This window comes from Scyliorhinus canicula, chromosome 14, assembly GCF_902713615.1.
Source record: "Scyliorhinus canicula chromosome 14, sScyCan1.1, whole genome shotgun sequence".
Lineage (NCBI taxonomy): Eukaryota > Metazoa > Chordata > Chondrichthyes > Carcharhiniformes > Scyliorhinidae > Scyliorhinus > Scyliorhinus canicula.
Genome location: NC_052159.1, coordinates 38809870 through 38835513, shown reverse-complemented (window position 1 = coordinate 38835513; position 25644 = coordinate 38809870). Strand labels below are relative to the sequence as shown.

Sequence of the window (25644 nt, the reverse complement as noted above, 5' to 3'; positions counted from 1 at the left end):
TCATTTAGGATTCAGGTAACAGCAGGAAAGAAGCTATTTTTGAGTCTGCTTGTGCGTGTTCTTAGACTTTTGTACCTCCTGCCCAATGGAAGAAGTTGCAAGAGTGAGTAAGCTGGGTGGGAGGGGTCTTTGATTATGCTGCCCGATTTCCCCAGGCAGTGGGAGGTGTAGATGGAGTCAATGGATGGGAGGTAGGTTCGTGTGATGGACTGGGCTGTATTCACAACTCTCTGAAGTTTCTTGCGGTCTTGGGCCGAGCAGTTGCCATACCAGGCTGTGATGCAGCCAGATAGGATGCTTTCTATAGTGCATCTGTAAAAGTTGGTAAGAGTTAATGTGGACATGCCAAATTTCCTTAGTTTCCGAGGAAGTAGTGGGGCTGTTGTGCTTCCTTGGTGGTAGCGTCGACATGGGTGGACCAGGACAGATTTTTGGAGCTGTACACCCCTAGGAATTTGAAACTGCTAACCATCTCCACCTCGGCCCCGTTGATGCTGACAGGGGTGTGTGTGCAGTACCTTACTTCCTGAAGTCAATGACCAGCTCTTTAGTTTTACTGGTATTGAGGGATAGATTGTTGTCGCTGCACCACTCCACTAGGGTTCCGTATCTCCCTCATGTATTCTGACTCATCGTTATTCGAGATCCGGCCCACTATGGTCGTATCGTCAGCAAACTTGTAGATGGAGTTGGAACCAAATTTTGCCACGCAGATGTGTGTGTACAGGGAGTATAGTAGGATTATCATCTATGATACAGTGCCAAGTAGTTTCCTGGGCCGGGGTTTAATAGAAACCACCCCCCCCTCCCACACCACCTCCAGAGCGGGCGAGGTGGTATAAACGCAGGGGAGGCCATCCTGCCGTGGAAAAGCTGGACTCCATTTAGCCAGCAGCAGGAAAATGGGCTGGGCTGACATGGGAAACCATCCTATTGGCTAACAAAGCTAATTATTGAACCACTTAAAGGCCATTGACCCTGAACACAGGATTTAATGGTGGCTCAAGGATTCTCCTGAACTCAGGCAGGTCTCCCATGCCACCCAGCAAACCCTGCCAGGCTTGTCAAGGGCTTCCCAGTGGGGTCCTTCGTTCAAATGCACTTAGTGCCCAACTGAGGAACCGGGTATTCAGAAGATGCCCTTTGAGAGCCCCTCTAACATTTCGCCCTCATTCCTTCCTTGCCAACAACCCCTGTCCTGCTGCCATCAACCAGCCCACATTCACCTGTCTCCAGGGATACAGCAATTATCCCTGGTTAAGGCCTCAAAAATTTAGCTGCAGCATATAATGCTCCTGGTGGCATGGCTGGCAGTTCCCAGGGGCGGGATTTCAACCCTGCTGGGACCTTTTTCTGCCAGAAGTGAGATGCTGCCATTGCCTGATTACACTGAAGTAGTGTTGGGCACTCCTTGGAGTGCTGACATAGGTTTTCCATCAGTTCTCTCACCAATGGACTGAATCCATGTCACCTACGCTAATTTTCACCCCGAGGTTTTTCCCGAATGTTTACTAAATGCAGAAAACAAGTTGCAGTTTGGCACTGAGGGACTGATTACTGATCCGCGATTTACTGGCTGTTCGCCTGGGCGGACATCCCGTTGACAGCGCAGAACCCGTAGATCCCACAGTGCCTTCCGCACTGAACAACATGCGGCGGAGTGGTCGATAAATCCTGCCTCTGGTTTCTGTTGACATTAATCATACAGCAAAAGTGATGAACAAATGCTGAAGGGAGAGCACGACAAGATTGTTAAATCGCAGGAGAGGCCAAAATCTAGGACCACACTGAGCACTGATCTGTTTGTGATCTAACCAGTCCGCTCCCGTTGGCAAAATCAGGATCCTCTGTGACGTGCCAAGAATCCAATAATCACCATTTAAGCCCAATCTCCATACAATTAACGGGACAGCCCCTATCTACTGCCCCCCCCCCCCCCCCCCCCCCCCCCCCCCCCGGATCTAACAGCCTCCCGAGTAAGCAGTCATGAGGGTGGTGCCAATTAGTACTCAATTTTAAAAACGTGAAGCTGACGGAAGGGCTGCTGCGGGGATCCAAGGAGATGAGTAGCCATCTTCACTCATAGGCAAAGAGCTGGGGGGCACTGGGGTTGCTGCCCTGGTGCTCGGAGAGGGGTGGGGGAGCCTCCAGGGCGCAAGCCTCGGTAGGGGTGGGCTGCCATTGGTGGAAGGGGGGGTTGCAGAGTGGGGGAGTGGCTGCTCATGGCCTGGGCTGTGGGAGTGGATGGGGTGGGGGGGTGGGGCGGGTAATGGATGTCCTAGCACCCGCGGGCCTGTCGTGCCAACCCCTGTACCACGTGGTCACGTTCCAGGAGCAACCCCAGTCCGCCTGCCCCACCAACCACCCATAACTCCCACTGACCACGATGCCTCTGGCTGCCTGGCTGAAGGCTATTGCTAATTGGGAATTCGCAATCATAGTTACGCGAGCACTTCACATATCCAAAGTGGATCCCCATGGGTGGGCGTGCCGTGTAGCATGTGGGGGTTATCGCCTAGTATCCCAATCAGACCATGAGGTCTGATCACTGTGGGATCAACATCTAGAATGCAGCAGCCAACATCTGAACACCCAGGTGCTGGGCAACAGCAACGGGGACATCTCCGCGAACAATGAGTGGGTGTCTGTACCGGGGAGGGGAATTGTGCCCGGTCCATGTAACATTACGTGTGGGTGTCCGGTACAGGGTCTGAGATACAGTGAGCAAGGGTCTCCACAGCGGCCGGGTGTGTGTGGACAGGGCGTGCCAGGTGGTGGGAGTGGTAGGGGAACAATGGGGAGACTGGAGGGTTCTGGGGTGGAAGACGCCGCTGGTTGTCAGTCTCATATCCTCCCAAATCCTTACAGATATTAAATTATATGAACGATACCTTGGAGCATGCGGCAGTTGCCCTATTGGTGCTGCTGACAGGCCAGACGGGGAGGGAAGAGGTGGCGGTAGCAAGGTCGACAGGGGTGCAAGATGGCAGCCCACGTGCAGGGCCCCGCCCAACATGCTGCAGGCCCTGGCTGCTCAACAAGCCAGGGGGAGACGGGAAGGGGAGGCCAGTGGCAGCCCAGAGTGTACATGCACTGCTGTTCTTTCAAACAAATGCCGTTCATCGTGTGCCGCAGGAGGCTCCTCCTCAACAAGGGGACAGCACCTGTGCCATGTCCTTGCAGACTTAGCACGACATGGAGGAGAAGGTTGCCCCCTCCCAGAGGCCGTCAAGGTCACTACAGCCCTGAGCAACTACGCCTCAGGATCATTCCAGGGCTCGAGTGGCGACTTGTGTACCATCTCACAAGCTACATCCTAAAAGTGCATCCATGAAGTCACGGATGTCCTGTTCGCCGGACAATATAAATATAAATTTTGACCTGGACCAAGCCAAACAAGATGCCCGGGCAGCAGGATTCTCCGCCATCGATGGGATGCCCCAGGTCCAGGAGCTAATAAATGGCTCGCATGTTGCCTTGTCCTCACCGGGCCGTCTGGGAATGCCCTGCATTAACAGGTAGAGGTTCCACTCCCTGAACACCCAGCTTGTGTGCTACCACCACATGAATAACATGCATGTATGTACATGCTTCCCTAGGAATGTACACAACAGCTACATCCTGTGGCAGTCGTACATCTCCGGTCTCTTCAAGGATCACCCAGGATGGCCGGTTGCTCTTGGGGGATAAAGGATACCCGCTGAGGACCTGGTTAATGATGCCAGTGCGGATGCCGGTGACTAAAGCAGACACCTGAGAGAACGAGGCCCATGTGACCATCTGGGCTGTCATTGGATGGTGCATCAGACTCCTCAAGATCCAGTGCCTCAACCATTCTGGTGGTACACTGCAGTACACCCCCAGAGGGTTGCCACCAGTCTGTTCATCTTCCACAACATTGGACAGCAGCGGGCGACATGATTGAGAGGGAGAAACGTGCCCATCTCTGAGGAGGAGGGCGAGGAGGTGCCGGGCCATGAGGGGCTGGAGGATGAGCCCGGGGAGGACCCGTAGGACCAACCAGAGGATGGAGGACAAGCGGCAGCAGCGAGCAGCCGGGATCTCAGTGAGGCACTCTTCCTCGCCCACTTCATATAGGATGTGACTGCACCCATCATCCCCCCCCTTTCCTGGAGGTCTTGGTACCAGCTTTCCATTTTTCAAGAGCAGTAGTGATTTGGCGTGTTGTCCAGCTGGCTGGATTAAAGATACAACGCAGGCAAACGATGGGTCATGACACCTGCCAATGCGATGGTAATGAATGCAAATCAGGCCCGCGCCCTTCTTGGGCAGGAACCCGATTGAGTCATTGGAGGCAGGTCAGAAGATTGCAAACCAAAATCTCAAGAATCGTGTTTTCCGTATCCTGCAAGATTTAGCAACCATTTCGGGAATTGCGCCCATGGCTAACGCGGTCGCTAAATCGAGGCCAGCATATCAGGTCAATGATCCTTATTTCGGAGTTCTGATATCACCTCTGTTTCTCTCCACAAATGGTGCCTGATACACTGCGTATTTCCAACATATTGTTTTTATTTTACATTGCCAGCATGTGCAATATTTCACTTTTGTTTCAGTTGTCCCTTTTGCCCAGGCCAATATTTATCCCTCAATCAATATCTCAAAAGCAGATTATCTGCTCATTGTCACATTGCTGTTTGTGGGAGCACACTGTGTGCAAATTGGGTACTTTGTTGGCTGCAATTGGTATGAAACTTAGTTGAAACCTTCACTTCAACATTTTAAAAGGCAACTTTTCGACCTCAATTTTAATTTCTTGCTGCAAAGTTGAGGATCTTTCACAATAATTCACCTAATATAACATGTAAAAAATACCCCCGGTATAAATATAACGATAACTCAAATATAGCGGCAGCCTTCCGTCTTGCAAGATGATGGTTTGTGCCATGGTGGTCAACTATTAAGCAACGTCTGGTATGGTTCAGGAGCAACACTCTGGCATGGCAGCCTCATTTACTGCACAGTGGACTGCGGAGGTGAACCATTGAACAAAGTACAGATATTCATATTGAAAATCCACTTTTATTTTCAAGAAGTAGTGTTCCTACATTGCCTGCACGCATGTTACAACCTCTAACCTCCCATCACAGCTGTTAGAAATAATGTGACAGTGATAGAATAATCAGTTTATTTTTAAATGATCGCTCTGATTACGAACATTTGCTGTTACAGGCACTAACCATTTCTGTGCTATGTTCCCGTGCTTCCTCTGTCTATTAAAGGAATAGAAAATCAGTTCACACTTTTTTAAAAAATCTACCTTTCAAGCTTAAGACATCATATTGTCTTTGCGCCTTATTTGGTGAGTCATCATATTTGCACCATCTCCCACTCTTTGGGTATATCCATTCCTTCTACTATTCTCTTCCCCTAAAGGACAAATGAATGATCTTAGAGTTGCTTTTTAATCAGCTGCTACACTGTTCAGTTCAATCCTTCAGTTGTCGGAATTAGACCATGTACTGTGCAGAAATCAAATTAGTGTTCTGAGGACTCCAAATAAGGTGATTAACCATCCCCACCCTGTGGTCACAATCATCTTCAGGCTTACCCAGGCTTCTTGGTGCTGTATGTGTTCAAATGTCACCTTAATATTAAGATGCCAAGATGCTTTAATTCAAAGGGTGCAATATGCATAATATGTTCAACTGAAGAATATGCCAGTTCCATATTCTTTCTACTTTTTACTCAATGGCATCGTCTCTGATTTTTGCTTTAGGTGACTACCCGGCTCCTAGAGCTGTCCTGACGGGGCATGACCATGAAGTTGTTTCTGTATCCGTGTGTGCTGAACTGGGACTTGTCATCAGTGGTGCCAAAGGTGAGCAGGAAGACCACAGCACAAAGTATTAATAGTTTTAATATTTTAATGAGTCAGTGTTTTCTCTTGAGCATAGTTTAATCCCAAAGTGTCACCCATCTAAAGGAATGAACAATTTCAATCCTTTCCAGCAGATGTTTGAGTTTTTTTCTGAACATATTGATGTATTGTTACAGAAGGGCCATGTCTGGTGCATACAATTACTGGAGATCTTCTTAGAGCCCTGGAGGGGCCGGAAAACTGTGTCTACCCACGTCTTATTTCTGTATCCAGTGAAGGCCATTGTATCATCTACTATGAGCGAGGAAGATTCTGTAATTTTAGTATCAATGGCAAACTATTAGGGCAGATGGAGACCAATGATTCAACCAGAGTAAGTAACATATGAAGCTGCAAAACATATCCATTTTTTAGTGAAGTAGACTTTTAGATTATGACTGCTTTGATTCTTCGTGTCTTTTCCATGCTTACCAACTGATTTTTTAAATTAAAGTGATCAAACTTCCTCTTTAATTGTGTCTTCTAACTTTTGAAGTGCCAGTTACTGGTTGACCAGTTGAAAATTTTTAAGGTGGTGTTCACACTGAATTGAATAGGAGCTTTATACGAGTTAAACTGCATGAAGATTAACATATCGGCAAGGAACACAGAGCTCCTCCATTCTCCAATGTTCATGTTTCTGGTTTCAATGAACATACAGGAAAAAAAGCTTGGAGCCAGGAGTAAAAATAAAGCTCGGTCCAATTTTTTTCATTTTCACTTTTGTGTAGCCAGACGTGTACCTCCTCCCTCCACGCAATATAGCAAGCTGCGTCCAACCCTGGCCTGAAATCCTGTAGTTTCTCCCCAGTGGCCCCACGGCCCCCAGACATACTGGCAAACCAACTTGCTAATTTCTAACTCCCTGAATGGCAAGTTGCATCAGTACGCCCATGTGGTCAATATTGTGTAAGCGAGGCCCAATCAAATTTGGACTTTGTACGCATTTTACGGCCTCTTGTCGTAATTGTCTCCAATTTCTCCTCATTAGGTTTGTTATGATTTATTTATGTAATTAAAGGATTTTCTTTTAATTCTAAATTACAGAATACTGTTTCTTTTCTCTAGGCATTGCTTCTCAGCAGTGATGGCCAAAACCTAGTAACAGGGGGAGATAATGGTGTGGTAGAAGTGTGGCAAGCCTGTGACTTCAAGCAACTGTATGTTTACCCTGGTTGCGATGCTGGCATTAGGGCTATGGACCTATCCCATGATCAAAGGTAATGGATATTAAGTGTGTGTCGAATAACATTCCCAATCTTATCTACTTTTCATTCATATTTCATTATTCTTCCAGAGAAAATACTTCCCAGTAGGTTGTTGGAGTACCGTGTATGGTTGTGTATGCTCCATTAGAGGAAAGACATAACAAACAAGGATAGGCGCGCTGTGATGTTAACAAATAGGAGACTCACAGTTCTAAAAAGACATTTGAGAAATTAGGATTTTATTTCATGAAAGGAGGTTAGGGAGTGATCTACAAGAGAGTATAAATGATTACAATAAGATCAAGAGTGATAATGGCATTCACTGGTCAGTAAGATAGAAAGTCATGAGAAATTATAGAATTACAATAATAACAAAGAGTTCAAATGGAAGTTTTTTTCAATGACTTTAAAGTACCCAATTAAGGGACAATTTAGCGTGGCCAATTCACCTACCATGCACATCTTTGGTTTGTAGGGGTGAGACCCACGCAAACACGGGGAGAATGTGCAAACTCCACACGGACAGTGACCCGGGGCCAGGATTGAACCCGAGTCCTCAGCGCTGTGAGGCAACAGTGCTAACCATTGCACCACTGTGCCGCCCAAGTTCAAAAGGAAGTTGAGAAGAGATAATTATGTAGAATGTAGTTAGGATTTGAAATGTTACACCAGGCATTATTCTTTACTGTGCACTAAAAAAACCAGTACAAATCCAACAGGCCATTTACTGTCTTATCGGTTTACTCTCAGTTATCAGCAGAGTGAGGGAAGGCGTCATCAACAATGTTATCAAGCAGCACTTACTCAGTAATAACCTGGTCACTGATGATCAATTTGGGTTCCGCCAGGGCCATTCAGCTCCTGACCTCATTACAGTCTTAGTCCTAAAAAGTATAAAAGAGCTGAACTCTAGAGAGGAGGTGAGAGTGACTGCCCTTGAAATCAAGGAAGCATTTGACTGAGTGTGGCATCAAGGAGCCCTGGAAAACTGAAGTCAATGGGAATCAAGGGGAAAACTCTTCACTGATTGAAGTCATACTGAGCACAAAGGAATATGATTGTGATTGTTGGAGGCCAATCATCTTAGTCCCAGCATGTCACTGCACAATTCCCTCAAGGTAATGTCCGAGGCCCAACCATCATCAGCTGCTTCATCAATGACCTTCTCGCTATCATAAGGTCAGAAGTGCGAAATTGCATAATGTTCAGCACCATATACACAACATCCATAGACACTCCCCAACCAACCAAGCTAGTAAAAGTTCAGCTCGATTTTTAAAAATGCGTTCTTTATGCTGGTAAAGCCAGAATTATTGTCTATCCCTAACTGCCCTGAGAAGTTGGTGGTAAGCTGCCTTCTTGAATCCCTGCTCTTGTAGCCACACGTTTTAAACAGTTGGTCCAGTTAAGTTTCTGGCCAATCGTAACCTCCAAGATGTTGATGATTAGACATGACTTAACCTTCGTAAATTCACGCTGATTCTCTTTAGTTAGGTAATACTTGGTCAAGTTCTCAGTCGTTCTGTCCCTGATGATGCATTCTGTTTTATTCCTGTTGATTTGTTGATGCTGTATGTTGTAGTGATATTCAGATATCAATATACATGATCAACGTATGTTAATGTAGTACAGTCATTTCAACACTAGATGTCTCAATGTCAGATACTATAAAAACCGGATTCTCGCTCTTTTTAGTTAGTTAGAAAGTGTGATCCAAAACAGTGAACAAGCAAGACATAGAATAGCTAGAGTGAGAGAAGTTAGAACTAGTTTGTTATAACAGTGTATAGTCATCTGTATTGTACTTTATTTCTTTATAGTTAGTTCAGTATTGAATAAAAGGGCTCACAGTTTATTATTTTATTATTCATTAAATAGTTCATCTTTCAACAAGAAGACTATTGGTCATTTTATCATCCTGGTGGATTCAAGAGTAATATATATTTTAGATAAGTCATAATTTAAAATATAACATATGTGATCCAATTAATATTTGGAATATCTTCCTATTATCCCATAAGAGTATACTTCAATTAGTTTGATTTTGGTGAGCTGCTCATAAGCCTCATCATTGCCAGCCCTTGGTTTTAAAATCGGTATCAAACATTATGGATCTCACGAGTAATTGGCCCATACAGCATGATCTTTATTGTCATTGGATGAACTTTCAAAGTTCGAGATCTGCTAGAAACTCAACATTAGGCTTCAATATTACTAACTCATTAAATGTAAGGCTATAAATACATCAGTGCTAAAATTTTGCCGATGCTAAGCCAAACTAACTCATTGGTGCAAACTTTGTCTGCTCTTGAAGGAACTCCCTTTGCTTTGTTTCATTGGTGATCCAGGTCAATGCCCATACTGGATGAAGGAGACAAATAATTTGTCTTACCAGCATACTTCCCAAAAGCAGACAAGTAATTGCCTTAGGAATCTCCTCAGCATCACAGGTCTCTTCAAGAACTCTTTCAGCACCAGGCTCATAAGAGTTTCAATTCTAATTGTCCATTTAAAAGCCAAGATCACTACGCATTACATGTTTCTTTGTAACTCTGTAAGAAGGAATTAATTAATGAATCCTGGTTATACAAATTTTATTTTAAAAGTGAGGAAACTGTAAAATATGATCATCTAACATTTCATACCATGAGCATTAAGTAATAAGAAGTCTAATGCTTTAATGTGAATTCTATTTGTAAAAGAGTTGTGAGCACTTGTTCATATGCATGTATGATAAAACAAAGAGAAGCTAGATATATGTGAAGGAAACCCTTACAAATAAATATTCAGACTTCAAGTTAACAAGGTTTTTATTTCTTTGAAACACTAGAAATAAAATTTATTTGCGCCAAGTATATGGACTTACAGTGTTGCTTTAATAGGAGCTTAAGGGTCAAAACTATTTAGGATTGATTGCTGCTACTTGCAGGAAATTATGCATCACAGTTATAGCAAGGTAACTCCCTCTTGTGCTGTTAGAAAATTAGATTTGTTTTGTGGCTTTCTTAGCACTCATCATTTTCAAAGATTACAATTAATTTGTAATTAGGGAATCAAAAGTCATGATTTTCAAATAGGATAATCAAAACTGCATTATGAAGGCGTATGTGGTTCTCAATTGGTGTAGGGCTTATGCAACAAGAATAGTATGCTATAATTGGGCATGTATGTATCTAGAAGGCGTCGCTTACAATTCAATAATTATATTCCTAATCATCAATTATATTTTCACACCTTGTACAGGATTCTTTCCCATTTATCACAATTTAAAAAGAAAGTTACAGTCTCTTTAGTCTATGCTGGATAGGAAGTTTGAAATGAAAAAGCATGGAGGTAAGAATATAAGAAATAGGAGTAGGAGTAAGCCACATGATTCCCTCGGCCTGCTCCACCATTCAATACGATCAAGGTTGATCTTATCTTAGTCTCAACGCCACTTTCCTGGCTGTTCCCTGTAACCCTTGACTCAACTATAGCTCAAAGTCTGCCTATCTCAACCTTGAGTACATTCAATGACTCAATTCCCAAGGCTTTTTGGTTTGAAAGTTCCAGATTCCAAGGACCTTCAGAGGGAAGAAATTTCTCCCCATCTCTATCTTAAATGGCAAACCCTCAAGAACACATCCAATAGGGGCAGGAGTAGACCATGTGACCCATCAAACCTGCTCTGCCACTCAATGTAATTATGGCTGACCTTGGGCTTCAACTTCATTTTCTTGCCGAGTCCCCTGTCCCTTAATTCCCTGAGATCAAAAATCTGTCAATCTCAGCCTTACAAGTATTGAATAATGGAGCACGCATTATTCTGAATTTATTCCCCTGGTTCTAAATTCCCCCACAGAGGAAACATTCTCTCAGTATCTTCACTATCAAACTCCCTCAGAATCTTACTTGTTTCAATAAGGTCACGTCTCATTCTTCTGAATTCCACTGAGTACAGGCAAAACCTATTCAACCTTTCCTCAGTAGACAAGCCTTTATATCAGGATCAATCTCGTGAACCTTCTCTGAACTGCCTCTAATGCAAGTATATCTCTCCTTAAATAAGAAGATCAAAACTGTATCCAGTATTCCAGATGTGGTCTCACCAACAGTCTACACAGTTGTAGCAAGACATTCCTACTTTTATACTCCATCCTCCTTGCAATAAAGACCGAAGTTCCATTTGACATCCTAATTATTGTCTGTACCTGCAGGCTAACATTTTGTATTTCTTGTATGAGGTCACCCAAATTGCTCTGTACCACAAAGTTTTGTGGTCTTTCTCCATTTAAATAATATTTTGCTTTACTGTTCTTCATACCTAGATGGAGAAGGTCACATTTTCCTGGTGGTTGGCGACAGGGCAGAGTGGCCCTCCCTTAGCCCTACCTGGCACTCCCTTAGCACCTGGACACCTTGGCACTGTCAACCTGGCAGTGCCATCTGCCCAGATGCCAGGTTGGCATTACCAGGAGTTGGGTCCGAGGCAACTATTTCAAGTGGGCGTGGTGGCGGGCGGCTTTCGTGGAGGCCTCCTCAAGGTTGGCGAGGGATGAAGGGAGTCAAAAAAGTGGAGGGTGGGAATAAATCGGCACTGCCAGACAAAATGGTCTCCCAATCTAAATCCCTCTAAGTGTGGCCTCAGCAAAGAGAAACTTCCTGAGGCCAAAACAAACGGCAAAAGTTGGATAGCGGTGTGTTTCTCGGAGCTGCAACCTGAATATCAACCAAGTCAGGATGACTTGGGATCTGTATAAAAAAATGGCAGGCAGATCCCAATTCTGGCATTCACAACCCTATTCCTGGGCTTTGTGATTGTTGGAGTGCTTTTAAAGGATATGAGCTGGTATTATCATAGCTGTCTGGACTCTCAACCAAGCCTCATTATGTATCCAAATACATCACATCTGCTGGTTCCCCTTTACCTGACCTGCTTGTTACATCCTCAAAGAATTCTAATAAATTTGTTAAATATGATTTATTTCATAAAACCATGCCTCTGCATGGTTTTATGAATGTCCTGCTATTAATTTGTAATAATGGATTCCAGGGCTTTCAAAATGACAGACATTGGAGCTAACTGGCCTAGAGTTTCCTGCTTTCTGACTCTCCCATCCATTGGGGCCTGACCAGAATCTAGGGAATTTCAGGATTAAAACCAATGTATTCACTCTCCCTGCAACTACTTCTTATAAGACCCTAGGATGCAGGTCATCTGCCTTTAGTCTCTTATGATTGCTTAGTATGTATTTTCTAGTGATATTGGTAGTTTTAAGTTCTTACCTCCCTTTTGCTCCCTAGTTTTCTATGATTATTGATGTACTTTTAGTATCTTCTACAACGAAGACTAATTCAAAATATTGTTCAAAGTTTCTGCCATTTTCTTATTGCCCATTATTAATTCCCAGTCTCATCCTCTGAGGTACCATCATTTACTTTAGCCCTATTTTTAAAACCCAGAATTCCACATGCTTTTTATTAACTGCTTTCTCAACTTGTCCTGCCATCTTCAGTGATTTGTGCTCATATACTCCCAAGTCCCTGTGTTTCTGCCCCTCCTTTAGAATTGTACCCTGTATTTTATATTGTGTCTCCTCATTCTTTGACCAAAATGAATCACTTCATACTTCTCCGCATTAAATTTTATCTGCCACTAGCCCACACATTCCATGCCAAATCTCCGTCCTTTTGAAGTTTTACACTGTCCTCCTCAGTTCACAATACTTCCAAGTTTTGCATCATCTTTCTTTAAAATTGTGCCCTGTACACCCAAGCCGAAATCATTGATATAGATCAAGATAAGCAGAGAACTTAATACCAACCCTAGGAAACCCCACCATAAACATTCCCCCAGTTCAAGAAATGACCTTTCACTTTTCCTCCCTGTTTCCTGTCACTCGGCCAGTTTTGTAATCATACTTCTGTTGACTTTTATTCCCTTGAGCTCTGAATGTGCTCCAAAACCTTTTTTGTGACATTTTACCAAACGTCTTTTGAAAGTCGATTTGCAACACATCAACTTTGTTACCATTATCCACCCTCTCTGTTACCTTATTAAAATATTAAATTATTAAAATATTTAAACATAGTGGGCGAGATTTTCCACCGGCGCCCGGGGGTTTCTCGACGGCGTGGGCCTGCCTCACAATGTGGAACCCATTGACCGGCCGGCATAACGGAGAATCCCGCCGGCAGGTCGAGGCAGAAAAGTGGCACGATGGGACGGATAATCCAGCCCTATATATCTTTAACAAATTCATCCTGCTCTTCCTTAATTAATCAGTATTTGCCTGAGAGCCTGTTAATTGTGTCCTAAATCACTGTTTCTAAATGCTTCCCTACCACCAAGGTTAAACTGACTGGCTCATCATTGCTGGGTTGAAGATCAAGGATGTTAGAGAATCAAATGCCTAGTTCAAAGTATGGTGTGAGAAAAGAGGTTTTGGTTCATAGGACATTGGGGAAAGAGGAAGCTGTTCTGTTAGGCTGGGCTCTATTTGAACCATGCTGGAATCAGTGTCTTGGAAAATTGTATAACGTAGGACTATGGATAGAGCTACAAGAGGTGGAAGAAGGGATCAGGTGAAGGGAGATTTGGAAATGTAAAGCAAAACATTGAGGCAAAACATTGAAGCATACAAGGCCTTTGCAAAGAATAGTGATAATAATGTTAAATTAAAGGCTCTATCTGAATGCACAAAGCACTTGTAGCAAGATAGATGAACTATCAGCACAAATAGACATAAATGGGTTTCATGTAATCGCCATTGTGTTGTTCCTTGTGTCTTAATAAAGCTCATAGTCTTAAAGTTGAAGTATATGCTTTATTGTGAGTTCGTTCTCTCTTCAGTGCTTAACTTAATGTTACATCTGTGCTGCTAGTCTGTGTCTTGCTACCAGCTCCCGTTCCTGTGAAGTGTCCTGACTTCCTGTTCGTGTGTATTTATATCTCTCCCGTGTTCCCTCTAGTGCTTGCTCAGTTGTATTGCATCTACACAGATATCACCACAGCCATTACAGAGACGTGGTTTCAATGTGATCAAGATTGGGAATTAAACATCCAGGGTACACATCATTTTGAAATGACTGACAGAACGAAAAAGGAGGTGTAGCCCTGATAATAAAGTTGACATAAGGACAGTAGTAAGAAAACATCTCGACTCAAAAGATTAGGCGGTAAAATCAGTATAGGTGGCAAAATAGGAATTACAAGGGTCCGTAAATGCTGGTAGGAATTGTTTATAGGCCCCCTAAAGGTAGTTGAACCATTGGACAAAATGTATTAAGCAAGAAATAATTTAAGCTTGTGACAAAGGCAATTTAATAACCATGGGATACTTCAATGTTCATATAGAGCAAATAGACCAAGCAAATCAAATAGGCAAGTTAGTGTGAAAGATGAGGAAAGAGGGAGTAAGGATGAACAGGTCATTTTCAAGTTAGCGGGATGTGAATAGTGAAGTGCCGCAAGAGCCACTTCTGGGACCTCAACTATTTACAGTCAATATTAGGCCAAATAATGTTTCTATGTTTGCTAACAATTTGAAGCTTGGTGAGAAGCTGTGAAGAGATGTAGATAGGTTAAGTGAGAGGAAAACAAAGTGGCAAATGTGGTAAGTTAGGAAGTGTGAAGCTATGCATTTGGTAGTAAGAATAGAAGAACAAAAATATTTTTAAACAGGTGTGACTTGAGTCTCAGAGATTTGGGTCTACTCGTACAAAGAACACAAAGGTAAGATGCAGGTACATCAAGCAATTGGGAAGAAAAATGCATTATTACAAGCGGTTTAGAATATAAGAACAAGGAAGTCTTGCTCCAATTGAATTGGGCTTGATGAGATCACACTTGGAGTAATGTACAAACCTTTGGTCTCTATTTAAAGAAGGACATAGTTGCCTCTGAGGCAGTACAGGAAAGGTTCAATAGATTGGTTACTTAGATGGAAAAGTTGTTCTGTGATGAAAAGCTGAGTAAATTGGGTTTATACTCTCTGACATTATAAAACTGATTTCATTGGAATATACAAGATTCTGAAGGGGCTGACAGGATAGATACTGGTGAGGGGTTGTTTCCCCCAGCTGAGGAATCTATAATAATAATAATCTTTATTAGTGTCACAAGTAGGTTGACTTTAACACTGCAGTGAAGTTACTGTGAAAATCCCCTAGTCGCCACAGTCCATTGCCTGCTCGGATACACTGAGGGAGAATTCAGAATGTCCAATTCATCCAACAAGCACATCTTTCGGGATGTGTGGGAGGCAACCGGAGCGCCCGGAGGATGCCCACGCAGACACAGGGAGAACATGCAGACTCCACACAGACAGTGACCCAAGCTGGGAAGCAAACCTGAGACCCTGCTGCTGTGAAGCAACAGTGCTAATCACTGTGCTACCGTGCCACCATACATGGGGTACAGTCTGAGGATAAGCGGTTGATTATTTAGGACTGAGATGAGGAGAAATTTCTTCACTCAGAGTGTTATGCTTCTTGAAAGAATGCTCGAAGTCGTCTTTAGGTTAAGGATGATTTATTGTGTCCCACAATAAATTACAGATTACACTTGATAAAAGGCTGCTCTTCAATGTTCTGCAACTAGGCCCCAAACAGACTAGCACCCTCCAGCTTCTTGCACCTCTTGCCACTCCAACCCCTCCGGTTCCAAGTGGCGGAGGCGGGCCTTCGGCGTTCCTTTTATGGGTGTCCCCGCGCTGCCCCCTGGTGACTCAGGCGAGGATCACCACATCCCCCTTCTTCACTTTTTTTTTTTTTTTCGTAGTTGCAGAGCTGTAGTAAAACACAAAGGTAAAGAGTTAGGTTTATATATGTATATACACAGAACAGGGCAGGGCGATGCGTTTGTCAGTCCATGTTCACAGGTTCAGACGGTCAGGTGCACGTCTGATCCGTGTAGACCTCCTGAGTGGGCTTGGAGATCCAGGGTCGTTTGTGTCCGTGCGGACATCTGCTGCTGGGGTGTCAGGAAGATGTATGACCGTGTCCTGTGGATCCAGTGTGTCCTGCAGATCGAGTGTCGGAAGGACCCGTGGACGAGGTGTGACCTTCAGAAGGTCTCGCCGATTTCGTCGAACCATTGTTCCATCATCCGACTGCACGACGTAGGACCGTGGCGATGTTAGGCGGAGGACCACCGCCATTTTGGACCAACCCCCAGCTGGGTTTCGCAGCCTCACTGTGTCGCCGATGGCCAACGGTGGCAGTACCTTGGCCTGCTTGTCATAGTGCTGCTTTTGCGCTTGGCGCTGGTGACGCATTTGATCCAGGACAGGCGAGTGATCAGGATTGGTGAAGTGTAGCGCTGGTAAAGTTGTCCGCACATCCCTGTTGAAAAGCATCTGAGCTGGTGATAGTCCCGAGCTCAAAGGTGACGAACGGTACGATAGGAGGGCCAAGTGTACGTCAGATTTGGAGTCCGCAGCCTTGCTGATGAGTTGCTTGACTATGTGGACACCTTTCTCCACCCTGCCATTCGATTGCGGAAAGTGGGGACTCGACGTTATGTGCTGGAAATTGTAAATCTTGGCGAAGTCCGTCCACTCCCAGCTGGCAAAACAAGGACCATTGTCGGACATGACCGTCCGTGGGATGCCATGCCTGGAGAAAGTTTCTTTGCAGGCCTTGATGACGGCTGCTGCTGTGAGATCCGGGAGTTGCAGGACTTCCGGGAAGTTGGAGAAGTAGTCAATGATCAGGACATAGTTGCGGCCCATGGAGTGGAACAAATCAATGCCCACTTTGTCCCATGGTGACGTGGCCATCTCATGCTGCTGCAGTGGCTCCTTGCATTGTGCCGGTCGATGTCTTTGGCACGTGTCACAGGAGAGCACCATGTTGGTGATGACTTCGTTAATCCCTGGCCAGTAAACAGATTGGCGCGCTCTCCTTTTGCATTTTTCGGCACCAAGGTGCCCTTCGTGAATCCTGTGGAGGATGTCCGCCCGGAGAGCCATTGGAATGACGATCCTGTCGTTCCGCAGTATAATGCCATCGACCACGGATAGTTCAGTCTTGACATTCTGGAACTGTGGGCACCGCCCCTTTGGCCAGCCATGCTGCAGGTTGTGTAGGACTTGAAGGAGGGTGGCGTCCTCCTGTGTCGCCTGACGAATTTGCTGCAGCTTCTCATCCGTTGCCGGGAGCGTCTCCTTGCACCACTGTGCATGAGCTTCCACATCATTGATGGACGCCAGTGGCGGGTTGTCAGCGTCCATGGCTCGTGATAACGTGTCAGCTATCACAAGGTCCTTGCCAGGGGTGTAGACCAGCGTGAAGTCGTACCTGCGCAACTTCATCATCATGCGCTGTAGGCGCGGCGTCATATCATTGAGGTCCTTGTCAATGATATTGACCAGCGGCCTATGATCCGTTTCCACGATGAAAGTGGGGAGACCGTACACATAGTGGTGGAATTTGGTCACTCCTGTTATTAGCCCTAGGCACTCCTTTTCTATCTGTGCATACCTGCACTCTGTGGCGGTCATCGCCCGTGAAGCATAAGCCACTGGAACCCAGTCCAACTGGTCATCCTGTTGCAGTAGCACAGCACCAATCCCATGTTGACTGGCGTCAGTGGAGATCTTGGTAGGTTTCACCGGGTCAAAAAATGCAAGCGTTGGAGCTGCCATCAGCTGGTATCTTAGATCATCCCATTCAGCCTGGTGAGCCTGGGTCCAGGCAAACTCCGTGTCCTTCCGTGTCACGTTCCTCAACGCCTTTGTCCGTGCTGCCAGGTTGGGTATGAATTTACCAAGGAAGTTGACGAATCCCAGGAACCTTAGAACCGCTTTCTTGTCCTGTGGTCGCTGCATGCTCTGAATTGCAGCGATCTTCTCAGCGTCCGGCTTCACCCCGTGCTCTGAGATTGTGTCGCCCAGGAATGTCAGAGAGGACTGTGCGAAAGTGCACTTGGCCCGGTTGAGCTTGAGTCCAAAGTGGTGTATCCTCTGGAAGACTTGCTTCACCCTCGCAATATGGTCTTTCTCCGTCGCCGACCATATGATGATGTCATCCACATAGACACGTACGCCTTCGATGCCTTCTACCATCTGCTCCATGATTCTGTGGAAGATTTCGGATGCAGATATAATGCCGAAGGGCATCCGATTATAGCAGTACCTTCCAAACGGCGTGTTGAAGGTGCATAGCAGGCGGCTGGACTCATCGAGCTGCATTTGCCAGAAACCCTGTGAGGCATCAAGCTTGGTGAAGATGCGAGCGTTTGCCATTTCGCTCGTGATTTCCTCGCGCTTGGGGATCGGGTAGTGTTCCCTGCGAATGTTCTTATTCAGGTCTTTGGGATCTAGACAGATCCGAAGTTCACCAGACGGCTTCTTGACGCACACCAGCGAGCTGACCCAGTCGGTCGGCTGTGTGACTCTTGAGATGACGCCTTGAGTCTGGAGACGCTGAAGTTCGGCTTTTAGCTTGTCCCGCAATGGAGCCGGGACCCTCCGTGGGGCATGAACAACCGGTATGGCTGTCTCTTTGAGCAAGATTCTGTACGTGTAGGGCAGTGTACCCATGCCCGAGAAAACGTCGGGGTAGTCGGTGAGTAGCAGCTGTATGTCCTCGTAAATGCGTGATGATGCAGCCGTGTGCATGAAAATCCGCTGAATGAGCTGCAAATCCTTGCAGGCTTGAGCGCCGAGCAGCGAGGACCTGTTGTCTTCCACAATCTCAAAGCGTAGGCCTGTTACGACAGTTTTGTTGGCAACTTGTAGGTGGCAGGATCCCTTGGAGATGATCGGGTTGCCGTTGTAGTCAGTGAGCTTGCATGCTGCAGGTAACACCTCGTGCGTCCCTGGGACCGATGCGAGATCTTTGCTCGTTAGCAAGTTTGCTGAGGCTCCCGTGTCCAGTTTGAACGTGATGGGGAAGTCCTGTACGTGCACCGTGGCAGTCCATTCACTTGCAGAGTTGATGGCATGCACGTGTCGAGGTTGTGTCGTCAGCTCCTGTGGTCCCGCTGTGGCATTAATAATGCCAATGCTGTACGTGTGCTCCCAGGAGTTGAATTCTTCATGGTCGGAAAAATTGTCGCCGGGAGCCTGAGTGTTCGTGACATCAACCGTGCGGACTTTCAGGTTGCCATGCCGTTGAGTGGACGAGTGAAATTTAGCTGTGGATTGACATTGGGAGGCAAAGTGATTCATTTTTGAACACTTTCTGCACCTTTTTCCTTGGGCAGGACATTGCCCTTTTAAGTGGGAGGAGCCGCAGTAATGACACGTCATGACGTCATGCGTATGCTGCGTTCGCGCATGCGCATTGCGGTTTTCAGACCAGGGCCGGTATTGCGAGTAGTGCGCATGCGCGGACCGATCACTTCCGGGATCGCGTCTTTCAGGACGGTGCGCATGCGCAGACGGGCCAGAGAACGGAAGAGACGGCCTGGAAAACGGAAGAGACGACCTGTGAGGGGAATTCACCATCTTTATATCGTCCTCGTGGTGGATGTTTTGTAAGGAATGTTTTTCAAATAGCTCCTGTACCTGCTGCATTTTCTGCTCCTGTAACAAGCATTTTTCTATGGTAGTTTTTAGTGTTAAATCGTTTTGCAGTAATAGTGAGTCTCTTAGTTTTTTGTCAGCAAGACCATAGATTAGCTGATCTCTGATGAGTGAGTTTGTTAAATCACCAAAGTTGCAGCCTTGTGCCAGCAAGCGTAACTCTGTGACCAAGTGGGTGATAGTCTCCCCTTGTTTTTGGAGTCTGTGACGGAGGGTGAATCTTTCAATGATTTCATTGGATTGAGACTTATAGTGTTCATCCAATTTGCCATTATCACTTGAAACTTAGTTTTGTCTTCAGTATCCGCATATGTGAACGAGTTATATGTGTCTACCAGTTGCTGGCCACACGATGTGATTAAAAGTGCAATTTTCTTTCCATCGGTGGCTGTATGTAAGTCCTGAGCTAACAAGTACATTTCAAATTGTTGTTTGAACATTTTCCAATTATAATTTAAATTACCTGTAGCTCTCATTGGCGCTGGAAGTACCGTGTGTTCCATTGTTGCAGAAAGTCGTCTGAAGTTGAGAGGCTGCAAAGTCTGGTGGCCTGCCTGTTGCTGGTGCTTCTTCTTTGTCTGCTGTCTTTGTCTTTCTTTGTCTTGCTGGTAGCGCTGGTTCCCTCTGTTCAGAGAATCCACTCCTGTACCATGTTATGCTTCTTGAAAGAATGCTCGAAGTCGTCTTTAGGTTAAGGATGATTTATTGTGTCCCACAATAAATTACAGATTACACTTGATAAAAGGCTGCTCTTCAATGTTCTGCAACTAGGCCCCAAACAGACTAGCACCCTCCAGCTTCTTGCACCTCTTGCCACTCCAACCCCTCCGGTTCCAAGTGGCGGAGGCGGGCCTTCGGCGTTCCTTTTATGGGTGTCCCCGCGCTGCCCCCTGGTGACTCAGGCGAGGATCACCACACAGAGGGTTGTGAATCTTTGGCATTCTCTATCCCCAGAGGTTTGTAGATTCACCATCATTAATTATACTCAAGGGTGGGACCGAGATTTTTGAGCAGATGGGAAAGGAGGAGGGTAAGAGGCAGAAGATCATCCGTGATTGCGCTGAATGGCAGAACAGGCTCAAGCAGCTATATGGTCTATTCCTGCTTCTGTTTCTTCTATTCTTGTGTTTGTCTTCTAGAATCTATCTTTGCGCTCCTTCAAGCACTTCCTCACTGGGAGGAATAAATGAGGTAACTGGCTATTGGGGGTTAGAAGATGCTTCACACATGAAAATGGCCCAAAACCTCCCTATAAATTATTCATTCACATCAGACATTCCTTTGTCCAAACTATGAAATTAGATTGCCACTCCAAAAATGAGGCTAACTTTATGAAAAATGTCTGTTAAATAAGACTTTTTCTTTGAATTTCTCATTACTGTAGAAGCCTAAATAATCCTAAATAGGTTGCTTCTGGTGAAAGGCTTGCAATGTTAACTTGGGTTGTGGGGCTGAGACCCACGTAGACACGGGGAGAAAGTGCAAACGCCGCACAGACAGTGACCCGAGTCTGGTATCGAACCTGTGCCCTTGGCACCATGAGGCATCAGTGCTATCCACTGCACCAACGTGCCACTCTGTTGTTTGAAAATTTAAACCAGGCAGCTTGAGTCAAGACATTGACATGAGGAATGAACCAGCAAATGGCTTTCACTTATTTTGTTCAGCTGAAACAGGGTAAAGTGTGTACAAACTGTCTGTGTAGGGTTTACACTTTCTCCTCGTGTCTGTGTGGGTTTCCCTCAGGTGCTCCAGTTTCCTCCCACGGTCCAAAGATGTGCAGATTAAGTGGATTGGCCATGCTAAATTGGCCCTCAGTCTCCAGGGATGTGCAGGCTCGGTGAGGTTACAGGGATAGGGCGGGGAATGGAACTGGGTAGGGTGCTCTTTCAAGGGTTGGTACAGTCTTGATGGGCCGAATGGCCTTCTGCACTGTAGGAAATCTATGGTACTATGACTGCTGTGGGTCTGGAGTCACATGTAGGCTAGCCCAGGTAAGAATGGCAGATTTCCTTCCCTCAAATACATCATTAAACCATTTGATATGCACCATCACTAGCTGCATATATCGGATTGATTAATTGAATTTAAATTGCACCGGCTGCCTTGGTGGGATTTGAACCCATGACCCTAGTTCATTAGCCTGGGCCTGTGGATAACCAGTCCGGTAACATTGCCATTATAACACCATCATCTGCCACAGCATATTCAGGGTGATTTCAGTAAATTTTTTGAAGTTATCAATGTTGTACTTTGCAACAGCTTAACAAATGATGTTGAGTCATCTTGGAATTCTGTTGCAAATTCATTGTTTTAACACTAATATTATTCAAAAAATCATACATTTAATGTTTATGTGAGAATAATTGTAAGCATATTTGATTCAAAAGTATGATTCAATGAGGACATAAAGTTGCTAGGTTACTAATTTTTTTAAAAACTCCTCTGTTTGATTTACAGAAAGTAATGTTTTCAATTGAACGTAACATTATTTTGTATTTCTGTTACAGGACACTGATAACAGGCATGGCTTCAGGCAGTATCGTAGCTTTTAACATAGATTTCAACCGGTGGCATTATGAACATCAGAACAGATACTAAACCAATTTTAAGAGAGGCTGAAGTGTGATTGCCAGTTCCAGCTGAGAGCACAAGTGCTGCAGTGAACGCCTAGGACTAAGTGGTGGAACATGATGCCCTCTGCATTGACCTCTGTTATACATTCCATTACATCTAGCAATAGTTGTACATTGTATTCTTCATACGTAAAAGCAATCACAATGGCTGTTTTATTTTTTCCTACCACTGAACACCAGCTACAACAATGAAATGCCATATTAGTTTATGATTCAGTAATGTAAGCTAAATGAATCAATGTTAAGTAATTAATATTTCCAAGTAATTCTAATGATAATGTGTCAGGGAAAAGTTTCTGAAGACTGTGTCCAGTTATTATTCACAATACTTCAAGCTATGAGAAGAAAACTGCATCTTCTTTTCAGTCAGTATCCAATCTCTGATATAATACTTTTCATAAGTATTTCTTTAATACGAGACCTTTGATAGAAAATGAAACACCCAAAACATCTGTTTCTTAACCAGTTTGAAATTCCACCATGCGGTTCTATAAATCTAGTGTTCTTTAAAATAATTCCCCCCCCCCCCCCCCCCCCCCCCAAAAAAAAATGATGAACTTGGTACAAAATAACTAACATAGCTTTGAGAATAAAGTTGACTTGGCTATCTAATTTTTCAGTATGGCAATGAGACCCCCATCCTGTTTAGTGCTGTCAGTTTACATACTCAGTTTGGTTTCCATACACTATAAAAGTTATCATAATGAGGTGAATATTGTGAGATCTTGGCTCTCCAGCTTATAAACTGCATTTTCAGCTTTCCTCGTAGGCAGGAGAATAGGAGTATGTTGCATTTTTTTTCTACTGTAGCAAAAATCACTGTTAGTTATTTCTGGCATATTATTCTAATTAAACACATTCACAAGGTTAAAAAAAATCACTTCATGTTTTCTTCTTTGTATATTTGGTGACTGTATTGTCAAAAGTCATAGATGTACATACTGTGTTGGTAGGGCTAAGAGGCATGTAAACAGGAATGTAGTTTTCTTGGAAAATACACTCATTTGCAGTTGTTTATTTAAGAATTAATTATTGGATTCTTTGTATTGGCACTTTGCACCAGAAACATATCATTATTTATTGCTGTGATTATTGATTTGCCATCCATACTGTAATAGTAAATTTTAGAACTAAGTTCTTTACTTGTTGTTTGTATTTAAACAATTAAAACCATGAAGAAAGTCTGACTGCGTAATTAAGTTGTACATCACATGTGTGAGCAATATTATGAGTTTTTAGTCTAGAATTGGGAGGGGGAAAAGCATCTGGAAAATAATTTCATTTCATCTGGAAATCACAGTGAAATATTTTGGATATACAAAATCCTTGAGCTATTGTAACGCTGTTTTATGGCAAAGATGTAAAATATGCCAGATGTGTGTCAGTTCAGAATTAAAATTGAAAAAATAAAATATGCAAAGAACTAATTTGTTTTGTTCATTCTTTTGTCAAGATAGTGTCTGTGAGGCTTACCTTGTCAAAGCAGAGAAATGAGAATATGTTTTCATTTAATTGAAAATGCTTTTCTAATAGATGTAATTGCTTGTCAATTTTTTCCTTGGCAGTAAATCGCAAAACTCCAAATTCAAAGAGTTCTTGGTTTTTTAATTAAGTTTGAATTGCAGCAAGTCACAAAAACTAGGGTTAATGTTATTGAGAAACTCAGCAGAGCATTTGGAAGGATGGAAAGTGCAACTCCAACAACCCTTAGGAAGCTTGACACCATCGAGGACAAAGCAGCCTGCTTGATTGGTACCCCATCCACAAACATCTGCTCCCTCCAGCACTGGTGCACAGTGGTACCAAGATGCATTGCATCAACTCATCAAGGCTTCTTCAACAGTACCTTCCAAACTCGTGGCCTCCTCCAACCAGAGTGGCAAGGGTAGCGGATGCATGGAAGCACCACCACCTGCAAGTTCCCTTTCAAACTACTCACCCTCCTGACTTGGACTATCTCCCCGTCCCTTCAGCGTCAGTGAGCCAAAATATTGGAACACTCTAACAGCACTGAATGTCATGGAGCACACCAAAATGACAGGGAGTGGGACAGCTTGATCTTGGTTTCGGACAATGCTCGGCACAACATCATGGGCCGAAGGGCCTGTTCTGTGCTGTACTGTCCTATGTACCCACACCACATGGACCACAGTAGTTCAAGAAGACAACTCAGCATCACCTTCTAAAGGAAAATTAGAACAAATGCTAACCTAGCCAGCAATGCCCACATTCTGCAAAATAATGACAAAACAGCTTAATCAATTTTCTTGCAACCTACAAGAAGTTATTTTTCATTGCCTTCCAGTGCATCAGAAGACAATGGAGGAAAATAAGATTAACAAAGTCCATTTAAAAGCTTTACGTCTCAGGGAGTCCGGTAATAATAGCTTCATTGAAAATTTGGAGGCAGTTCCACCAACACTTTCGGGTTGGGGGCAGGGTCAAGGGAAATGCCGATTTGGGGGAACCACAGATTTGAACCAGGGAGGTGGGATGGAAATTTTCGGAAATGGGAGGAGAAGGGGATTAAGACACTGAACGATTTGTTTCTTAGGGGTCGGTTTGCAGGATTAAAGGAGCTGGAAGTGAAGTATGGGCTGGAGCAGGGGTAAATATTTAGATATATGCAGGTTCGAGATTTTGCTAGAAAGGAGATACAGAACTTCCTGGAGGAGCCGGCCTCCACATTACTGGAGGAGGTGCTGACAACAGGCGGACTGGAGAAGGGGGTTTTGTCAGTGGTCTACGGAGCTATTTGGAGGAGGAGAGGGCACAGCTGGAAGGGATCAAAGCAAAGTGGGAGGAAGAGTTGGGAGAGGATATGGAGGAGGGGTTCTGGTGTGAGGTGCTCCGGAGAGTAAATGCCTCCACCTCATGTGCGAGGTTGGGGCTGATACAGCTGAAGGTGGTATACAGAGCACACCTCACGGGGGCGAGGATGAGCCTATTCTTTGAAGGAGTAGAATATGTGTGTGAATGTTGCGGGGGGGGAGGGGGCGCTAACCACGTTCATATGTTTTGGTTCTGTCCCAAGCTAGAAGACTTCTGGTAGGAGATTTTTAATAATGATAATAAGTGGTGCACGTGAAACTGGACCCGAGCCCCCGGGAGGCCATATTCGGGGTGTCGGACCAGACAGAGTTGAAAACAGGTGCGGAGGCAGATGTTGTAGCCTTCGCCTCGTTGATTGCCCAAAGGTGGATCTGATGGGTTGGAGAGCAACCTCTCCACCCTGTGCCCTGGCGTGGCGGGGGGACCTGTTGGAAATCTTGACTCTTGAGAAGGTTAATTTTGAACTCAGGGGAAGGACAGAGGGGTTCTACAATACATGGGCATTATTCATTATGCACTTTCAAGAACTGGATAACATTGAACCTTAGTTGGGGAGGGTGGGTGGGAGGGCTGGG

The 25644-nt window shown here is 44.7% G+C and overlaps 1 protein-coding gene across 12 annotated transcripts in view; it reads left to right on the top strand.

Annotated features, from left to right (window-relative positions):
* Positions 1 to 23660, top strand: part of nbeaa (neurobeachin a) — a 1044979-nt gene extending 1021319 nt beyond the window's left edge. For all 12 annotated transcript variants that reach the window (XM_038817846.1, XM_038817850.1, XM_038817848.1 and 9 more), the window contains 4 exons: positions 5741 to 5842; positions 6019 to 6215; positions 6950 to 7101; positions 22112 to 23660. In XM_038817846.1, coding sequence (XP_038673774.1) covers positions 5741 to 5842; positions 6019 to 6215; positions 6950 to 7101; positions 22112 to 22202 — 542 coding nt within the window. In that variant the 3' untranslated portion in view covers positions 22203 to 23660. The remainder of the gene's footprint in view (positions 1 to 5740; positions 5843 to 6018; positions 6216 to 6949; positions 7102 to 22111) is intronic.
* The last annotated feature ends 1984 nt before the right edge of the window (positions 23661 to 25644 follow it).